This window comes from Lepisma saccharinum, chromosome 18 (genome assembly GCF_977018435.1).
Source record: "Lepisma saccharinum chromosome 18, izLepSacc3.1, whole genome shotgun sequence".
In the NCBI taxonomy this organism is placed as follows: Eukaryota; Metazoa; Arthropoda; class Insecta; order Zygentoma; family Lepismatidae; genus Lepisma; species Lepisma saccharinum.
Genome location: NC_139246.1, coordinates 45,689,685 through 45,699,343, shown reverse-complemented (window position 1 = coordinate 45,699,343; position 9,659 = coordinate 45,689,685). Strand labels below are relative to the sequence as shown.

Here is a 9,659-nt window from a genome sequence, read left to right as displayed (position 1 = left end):
ATTTATCTACCTTCAAATAGAAAGTGCTTTTCCTTGTAAACATACTTATTTTTTGTTTACACCTGAATCTAGCTATGGACGGTCTCCTCCTCCCCAGGCGAAGAAGAAATTTTAGTGGATGATATTCAGCCAGCAACTTCCCCCACGGGTCGCCAGAACAACCGCGAAAGGGATTAAGCGCCAAAGTGAAATTTTTGCTGTTAATCCGTTTCGCGGATGTTCCTTTCGAACTTATTTCTGGGTTTAATTGTGGTTTCGGAATTAATCCGTTTCGCTGTAATTAGTTTAGCGCTTATTCCACTTCGCACTTAAATCTCTCGCGCTTATTCCGATCGCGCTTGTTCCTATCGCGTTTATACCTTGTTATGTTTCGCGGTTGTGCCCTCTCGCGATTAGTACGTTTCGCTTTTAATCCCTTTCGCGGTTATTCCACCATCCCACAATTGAATGCCCGAAATGCCCGTTTGCTGGCACATTTTGGACAAACTGATCAGGTCCTGAAAAGAAAACATGCTGAGTAAGCATTGTGCGAATGGTCTTTGCCAAAGTAAACCTTATCATGATCAGATAAGGAATGTGTACATATAAAAGATCGCAAATACATAGGCGATTCAATAATTATTGTCCCCGGCATACTTAAAGTATATGAATTGCAATGAATGATGGGGATATTGTAGCCTACTGTCTTAGATGCCTATATGCAAAATTTCAGAACCGTAGGTGCTATAGTAAATTTGTTTTTCTCGTTTTAGGTGTGAGAGGTGGCACTTAGTTTGAAAAATGGAGAAAACCGAACAACGAGCTGTCATCAAGTACCTCCAGAAAAAGGGGCTAAGCCCAAAGAAGATTCATGAGGACATGGTCAGTGTGTTGGGTGATGGGGCTCCTACCTACCAGGTGGTAAAAAACTGGTGCCGCGATTTCCGTTGCGGCAGGGAAAGCTGTCAACAGGACCCTGGTGCTGGTCCTCCAACAACAGCATCCACCCCAGGAAACATTGATGCTGTGCATGACATGATTATGGCTGACAGAAGAATCACGGTGCAACAGTTAGCAGACATCATGCACATCTCTGTAGGCTCAGTGGAAACCATTGTGTATGAACACTTGGGATTCAGAAAGGTGTCAGCGCGATGGGTCCCCAAAATGTTATCCCGTGAACAACAGAAAGACAGAGTTCAATGTTCAAGGGCTGGTTTGGAGCTGATGGGGGCAGACCTGAAGCAGTTCTGTGATAGATTTGTGACAGTGGATGAGACATGGCTCCACCACTATGATCCCGAGTCCAAACGACAGAGTATGGAGTGGCGGCACAGCAATTCACCTCCCCCCCGCAAATTCAGGGTGCAAGCATCAGCACGCAAGATTATGGCCAGAATTTTTTGGGATGCGAAGGGTGTGCTCCTTATTGACTACCTGGTGAGACACACTGTTACTGGGGACTATTATGCAGCCCTAATCCCTAAGTTACGCGAAGCAATCAAGGAGAAACGGCGTGGGATGTTGCGGCGAAAAGTGCTGTTTCACCACGATAATGCTCTAGCACACAGAAGCCATGTTACTGGTGCCGCAATCCATGCTGCTGGTTTCCATGTGTTGGAACACCCTCCCTACTCACCCGACCTCGCCCCTAGTGACTTTCATTTGTTCCCGAAGTTGAAGGAGCACCTCAAGGGGACGCATTTTCCCTCAAATGCTGCTGTTATGGACGCTGCGGAAGAATGGCTCACGGCTCAGCCACAGACATTCTTTGAAACTGGCATAGTGGCTTTACAGCATAGGTGGAAGAAGTGCATTACTGTAAAGGGGGACTTTGTGGAAAAATAATACTGCTTATATGTCAGGGACAATAATTATTGAACCACCCTCGTATATTGTCGTAAAAAAGCTTCTCATACGCTTTCTTTAACATGTGCGAATCTGTTTGCCCGATTTCATGCTGTTTCTTCCCAAAGTCCAAGTAAACTGCCTGATGAAGTCAAGTAGAATATCATCCATTCACACATACCATATACTAAAACATTAAAATACTGACTAAGGCAGAATTTATTGTATAAAAAATATATACACTAAATAAGGTACCGTTTCCATCCATGTTTATGTTAACATGGAAGCAAGGCTTAACAGTGACACCATATACGTACGTTATATTGAGCATTAATTGTATCTCATCAACATGTGTAAGATCTCATGAGTCAACAATAACTGTGGACTATGTAAAGTAACACATAAATAATTTCTGGAATAGTAACCTACAAGTGATATATTTACTAAATGAAGGGGTTGGGTGTAAAACATGGTAAGTGAGATTTTCATCATTTTTGAGTTACAAAGTAAAATGTGTCATCCTTCAATTTTCAAGTGAAATTGCCATGTCATACAATTTGCATTGGACTATCTGTAGGCTTCTGAAATTGGTAAACACAACATGAAAACAATTTATCTACAGTATAGCTTCTAGTAATATTTTTTTCTTAATACGCTCAGAAATGACCAAAATGTCACTTACCATGTTTTACACCAGAGCCCTTCAAATAGTACATTGTCGAGACTGTAGCCTAGCTAAAAATATAATGTATGCTGTATACATGTGTAATATTTAAACACACTCTATTTTCAATCTTTGCCTTGGATATCTGTCAGCAGATGTGAATCTGTACACAATGCGATTAGTTATTAAAGAACCATGGTTAACTAAACGATTTGAGGTATGCCGATTGGGCGCTGTTAATGAAGCTTCGAAGTCCTTAGTTTTGTCTAGACACATAATATTAATCAGATAACTGTATATTAATTGAATAATTTTACTTCCGCTCTAGTTATATTCGAAATAAATAATTTTGATGTATATTTAGTTGTAGCTGCATTCTAATTGAATAATCTTGATGTTTAGTTCTAGCTGCATTCAAAATCTTGATGTATAGTTTATTTAGTTCTAGCTGTCTTCGAAATAAATAATCTTTATGCATATTTAGTTGTAGCTTGGTACACACCCACTTATTGTATCATTTTAAGTGTTTAATATGTTAATTGTCTATGATGACGTAATTTGTTTTGGTCAATTGGGTAGTCTGTTGTGGTTATGAACTAACCTTAAAACATCTGATTGTGGGGTTGTTAGGAGAGAGATATTGTGAATGTTGCTGGATAATGGAAGTGATTTTGGAAATGTGAATGTGTTAATTTGTGTAGCCAAGAACTATTATGATCTTAATACAATTTTGTTTGTAATAAGGAGTTTAATTGCGGGTGCAAGTGCAATATATTAACATTAACTGACATCTAAATATATTTTTGATGTGCGAGAGTTAGCAAGGTTTACGTTAACATATCCTTATTTGATTTCCCACTACCTGAGGGCTTCAACGTAGGCTGATAAGTCTCAGGCTCGCCGTTGAGAAATAAAAGTAAGTAGAATAATTGAGAATAAACCGGGGAACGTAACAAGCTGCATTCTAATTGCATAATCTTGATGTTTAGTTCTAGATGCATTCAAAATATTGATGTATAGTTTATTTAGTTTTGAGTTCAAAATGAATAATCTTGATGATTATTTCGTTGTAGCTGCATTCGAAATAAATAATACTGGTGTATATTTAGTTGTAGCTGCATTCGAAATGAGTAATCTTCATGCATATTTAGTTCTAGGTGCATTCGAAATGAATAATCTTGATTTATGTTTAGTTCTAGCTGCATTCGAAATGAAAAATCTTCATGCATATTTAGTTCTAGCTGCATTCGAAATGAATAATCTTACTGTACTTTAAATTGCAGCAGCATTCGAAATGAAGACGTATGCTTCAGTCAGCATTGTGAGCATAGGGACGCTGATTCAGTTCTGTTTGTTGTTCTTTATGGTTGAACGTTCCATGGGCCAAGATGAAATAGAGCCGGAGATAACCCAAAACAGACAGAACACAGATAGTGATGCTGTGGTGAACGTTCTGAAGCAAGAGTTTTGTCCTTTTATCAAAGTTGAAGTTCTGCTGGAGCAACTTGACAAGCACGTGAGTTGCAAAATAAAATATAAACTTGCATGTTCTAGTTTGCGTGTGTGGATCGGTAGATTCGGTAGATTTTTAAGTGAAATATAACTAACTACCTCTCTAGCCTTCTTAAACCCGGAGGTTTATTGCTGCAGCAACACAGTCTTTCCATCTGTTCCTATCCTTGGCAATTAAAATTCAATCTTTTCCATCCTTAGCGATTTCCTATATGTCCATCTAAACGTTATCCCTCCATCTTCGTCTTGGCCTTCCTACACGTCTCTTACCATCAGGTTCCCCAGCAATAATCCTGTAAACTCTTCTTTCCTCTCCCATCCGTGCCCACCTAAGTCTTCTTGATTTAATTCTGGACATGAATACCAAATTATGCAGTTCTAAATTATGTAACCTTCTCTACACACCTGTTTCCTCATCCATTTAGGTTCAAATATTTGAAGATGGATTTTATTTTCAAATACTCTTAATACGAGTATATGTTTATGTGAAATCTAGTTTTAGGAAATGTAGAGAATGCATACAGGAGGAAGGGGAGGGGTGTTTGTTTCTGATATTGTTCACAATTTCAATTTTGAACCTTTTCATACCAAATGTAATTGAAACCATTATCCTCGAACTATATTTCATAAAGAAAGTGCATTATAACAGCTTTTACGGTTTTTGTGAAAATACAATTTTTACGAGTGCTATGTACGCACTGTAGCAATTTTCTAGTTGTAACACATTTTTATATACGCTAAAAACATTAAAAAAGAACATATTGACATAATTAGAATATATATTAAAAATATACAGGGTGTAATTTTAATGACGTCCATGGAACACGGAAACGTGTAGAGGGCATCAAAACAAACAACTTTTCTCAGTCACATTTTTCTCGTTGGTGCATCGTTTCGGCGCCACAGTCGTTACAAAAAAGTGCTCGTTTTGACTCCTGAATGCTGGCACCCACACACAACATTTGATTGCACTTGTGACGTTATATCCCGTCGTGAAGCAATGCGTTCCAGGGTTGCCAGGAACACACATATTCTGTGAAAAATGACATAGGCACAATCAGCCACATTATATACACGTACCTTAAAACAAAATGAGAAAACACGTTCTGTAACCTAACAGGAATTGAACAAACGATACGAAAAATGGTAGAAAGAAAATCCAATTCAAGTAAAAGTGGTCATATCGAATTTTGTCTTAGCTTACATTTCAAATATTTGCAAATGTAGTTACCAAGTTGGCATCTACAATTTAGTCTTATCCACTTCGTCTTTCTGATACTAGTTGTCTGTGACACACTGAACAGATGACTAAATAGAAATGAAAGAACTCAAAATTCCAAAGGTAAGCAACACATAGGTTAATATAATGTATATTCAGGGCATTATGAGGCAAGTGGCAAAAATGGTTGAAAAAACAGGGATATAAGTAGTAGTAATACAAGCTCCCCAACGACTGTTTTCATCTATGCACCGGATACACATGTAATAGTTTGCAACTGTGAACATGACAGTATATTCGCTACTGATTCATCATTAGTTTGATACTCTGGTTGTACGTGTTTTAGCCAGTGATGTGCCGTAGACTATAAGTTTACGTCTACATGCGTTGTCTACACGTAATCTACGCGTAGATGACATTGGGTTGTAGTTTACATAGACTACGTAGACAATCTAAAGTGCATTAAAAATAATTTTCATGGCTTTCATGAAAGGAAAGTGACATTTTCAACTATATTGGTTTCTAACGAAATGAGAAGAATCCTATTTACAACAAAATTTCTCTTCTCTTCTATCATCAACTATGGAAGAAGATAAATAGTATGCAAGAAACAACAACAGATGGCAGTCGTGAGGCAAGAGTGGTCTTTTCCCCATAAAACACTAGAATATTTCCTATATTAGGTTTCTTCCTAGGTGAGAAATTGATCAAATTTGGAAGAAAGAGTATGAAAATTTATCTTCACACATCAGCAACTGATACGCAGTATAATTTTATTTTAATTCCACGGCGCCCTTTGTTAAGTTATCACCATTCGCCATGTTGTTTACATAGATTACCTAATCTACGTGTATAAAAAAGTCTACGTGTAGAATGTAGACTATCGTTGTTTACGCGTAGACGCACATCACTGGTTTTAGCCGTAATGTAACAACGTGAACCTCGAATACTTCCCTTATCAGCAAAAAAGTACCACATGGCATCTGCACCCAAACCTGTAGATATCAACCTTGCAACGAGATTTGCAAATATTTGACATGTAGCTGATCGTAAACAACCACATATAAGCTGTAAGTCCCATAAAATTTATTGTTGTTGATATTTGACATGTAGGCTGAAACAAAATCCGACCTTGACAGTTCATTTTCAATACGCTCTTTTACAATTCTCATACCATTTGTTCACTTCCCCCTTCCCCAGACATGACTGCTGATCTTCTGGCTGGTAGGCTATGATGTTCGGTCTTCTGGACGCGTTTCTCGCTTCGTTTTACTGCTAATAATGTGGTTGGTAGTTTGTCATTTTTCACAAAATTTGCGTCTTACTTGCCACCTTGCCGTGTGCTGTTTCGCGGCAGGAAAGGACGTCACAGATACGATCAAAGTTGTGATGGGTTGCCAGCATCCATGCGACAAAACGGTCTTTTTTGAACGACGCACCAACGAGAAAAATGTTTCTGAGTTTGTTTGTTTTGATGTCCTCTATACGAACCTGCGGTCCGTGAGCGCCATTAAAATTATACCCTGTATAATATAAAGTACCGGTCTTTATTGAAAAGGCAAATTTTTAAAATATCAAAATAGCAGAGATCAAAAACAGAACGTTAACTTTTACTTTGCATATATACAGGGCTCGAAAAATTCAGGTCGACAGGTCGCCATGGCGACTAAAAATTTCAGCCTGGCGACTGTGATATTTTGCTGTAATACGCGTATGTACGAAATTTTGATGATTCTAAGTTCAGATTGCAGTGCAGCGTAAGTTATCAAATTATTTTTTTTTTATCAACGTTGTGAACATTCCACAGAATCAGTAACTATGTGTTACTCTTTGTCCCCCATTTCCTGCTTTCTCAAACGATTTAGCGATGTTTTGAATACCGTGATGCTCAGCTTCTTATACAGAATGTTTCAAAAGTCGCCCAACCCAAACTTTGAAAATGTATATCATGAAAACCGTAAGACATATTAACATCGTGTTTTCTGCATTATAAAGCTTCATCCATTGAAATATTTTTCACTGCATAAAATTATCAGTTTACGCCATACAAAAAATTAGATAAATTAATAACTGGCGCAAGGCAGCGTTAATTTTTTTTTCCAGAAATGCACTTTTGAGTGAGAAACAATATCTAAGAAATTATCGAAGGGTCATAATTAGATGTCTGATGACTGATGCCATGTCAGTCTGTCATTTACGACCAATATTGGTTATGTGCAAATTTGATGGATTTTTGACTGACGATTTTATGGTTTGAGTGAAAAAGTGACATTTTTGGGACATATCTCTGTAGATGGCAACACTAGGAGGTCGAAATATTGCCAACAGTCGCATGCAACGTGTGCCTAAGTATTGGCCATAGATTTACATGCAAAATCAGAAATCAAGATTTTGTGCCGAAATTGAACTCTTGAGAGAATCCTAGGCTGTCCCTGGTTACATTGAATTCTCTTCGCTCACTTCGCCGCTACTGTGCCTGTTTTTTTATTGATTCAGCATGGCGTAAACATTGGAGCATCGCGTGTGCTTTTCTGAAGAGTATTATACTACTAATTCTTACAGTCATGTGCCAGAAGTTTTCAAAGAAAAATCCCCTGCTTCCGCTGTAGCTCACAAAGTAACTGTGTTACGACAAGTCAAACACCAACAAATGATCCCACAAATTGTTAAGAGATGGTATTTATTGTTGAAAATCAATTCTCAGATGTTCTCAGCAAATGAACAATTTCTTTTTCAAATAATGTAAATGCTATTAGTTGGATAAATGCTAAAATAAATTTATTATCCCAGTGATAACCTACATGATCAGTTTAGTGCAGAAAACCAGTTTTCATGATATACATTTTCAAAGTTTGAGTTGCGCGATTTTTTAAACACACAGTAGTATGCACAATTGCTAGTAGGTGCTTTCCTTACGCCTGATTTTCAGAGTTGGCGCCTAGCTTTGAAAAAAAATTTTCGAGCACTGTATATATATATATATATATATATATATATATATATATATATATATATATATATATATATATATATAAACATGCAATAACTGATTATTATCCATTGTGTAGCACTTCTGCTCCTAAAATTTTATAATAGATGTGTATTCTGGAATAATCTTCCTTGTGCTAACCAACTACTCCACGTTGTGGTTCTCGATGGCGTAGTATCCCATCGCGCTACGGCGCCAGGGGTCCCGGGTTCGAATCCTGTCCTGAGAATGGATGTTTGTGAGTGTCCATTCATAAATTTCATCATTCATCCCCATCTTCGCAAATTAGCCAAAAGTGGCAGAAAAAGGGAAATAAAATAAAGCAAATCAATCAATCAATCAGTCATTCAATTGATGGCGTAGTAGTGACAGGTGGAGGCACATAGTGGTTCTGTTCCCACTTTTAACTGTACGCCCAGTTCAGATTAACCTTTACGTGCATAAAGTTGATTTAAAGAGAAACTCGAAATCACGTCTACTCAACTGCGTCCTCCGGAATTACAGGGTTATTAAAAAAAAAGAGCAGATTTAAAATTTATTTCTCAGGAACTACAAAAGATAGAGACACGTGCCATGCATCAATGGATAGAGGAGGGTTCAAAGTTTTATTGTCGAAAGTTTTAATGAATGCACTCAACATGAGCACCATGTGTTGCCAGACAAACATGAAAATGGTACTCTATTTCTTGCCACACACGAATTAACTGGTCCATAGTGATTGGATTGTTAGTTACAACAATTCGATGTGTCAGATCGTGAAGAGTAGCAGGCAGAGGTGGTACGTATACTTTGTCTTTAATGTGGGGATCCACAGATAAAAATCGCAGGGGATAAGACCTGGTGACCTGGGAGGCCACAGACAATGAAAAATACCATCTTGGCCACCTCTTCCAATCCATCGTCCTGGAATGGTGTTGTTCAGATAATGCCGGACTTCTCTGTGGAAGTAAAGTGGGGCACCATCTTGCATGAAAATGAAGTCATTCCGATCTTCTTGAAGTTGAGGAAACATCCAGTTTTGTAACATGTCTAGATACTCAATTCCAGTCACAGTTTTCTCGGCAAACAAAAAGGCCCATAAACTTTACTTACAGAAATGGCGCAAAACACATTCAGCTTCGGCTAGTCTCTTTCATGTTCGACGACTACGGAAGGATTTTCACTCCCCCAAATTCTGGTATTGTGGCTATTAACTTTACCAGAGAGATGAAACTTTGCTTCATCCGAAAAAATTAGTCGTTCGGAAAAAATGTGTTCTTCAAGATTCTGCAGAATTGCAGTGCAAAAATTCGAATCATCTATTTTGATCGTCAGGATGCAGTGCTTGAAGTAACTGCAACTTATACGGCTTCATGTGCATACGGTTTTAAGAACACGATGCCGTGGAATTCTTGTGGAATTCTTAGTTCATTGCTTGCCCGTGTTGTGGATTTCCTAGGGCTTCGTTC

General features: G+C 38.0%; 1 protein-coding gene across 1 annotated transcript in view; it reads left to right on the top strand.

Annotated features, from left to right (window-relative positions):
- The window catches only part of LOC146002232 (fibrinogen C domain-containing protein 1-A-like), a 258,177-nt gene that overhangs the window by 207,880 nt on the left and 40,638 nt on the right, over positions 1–9,659 (top strand). Inside the window, exons 6-7 of the mRNA XM_083139951.1 lie at positions 2,405–2,417; positions 3,775–4,007. Of these exons, the coding sequence (XP_082996077.1) occupies positions 2,405–2,417; positions 3,775–4,007 (246 nt within the window). The remainder of the gene's footprint in view (positions 1–2,404; positions 2,418–3,774; positions 4,008–9,659) is intronic.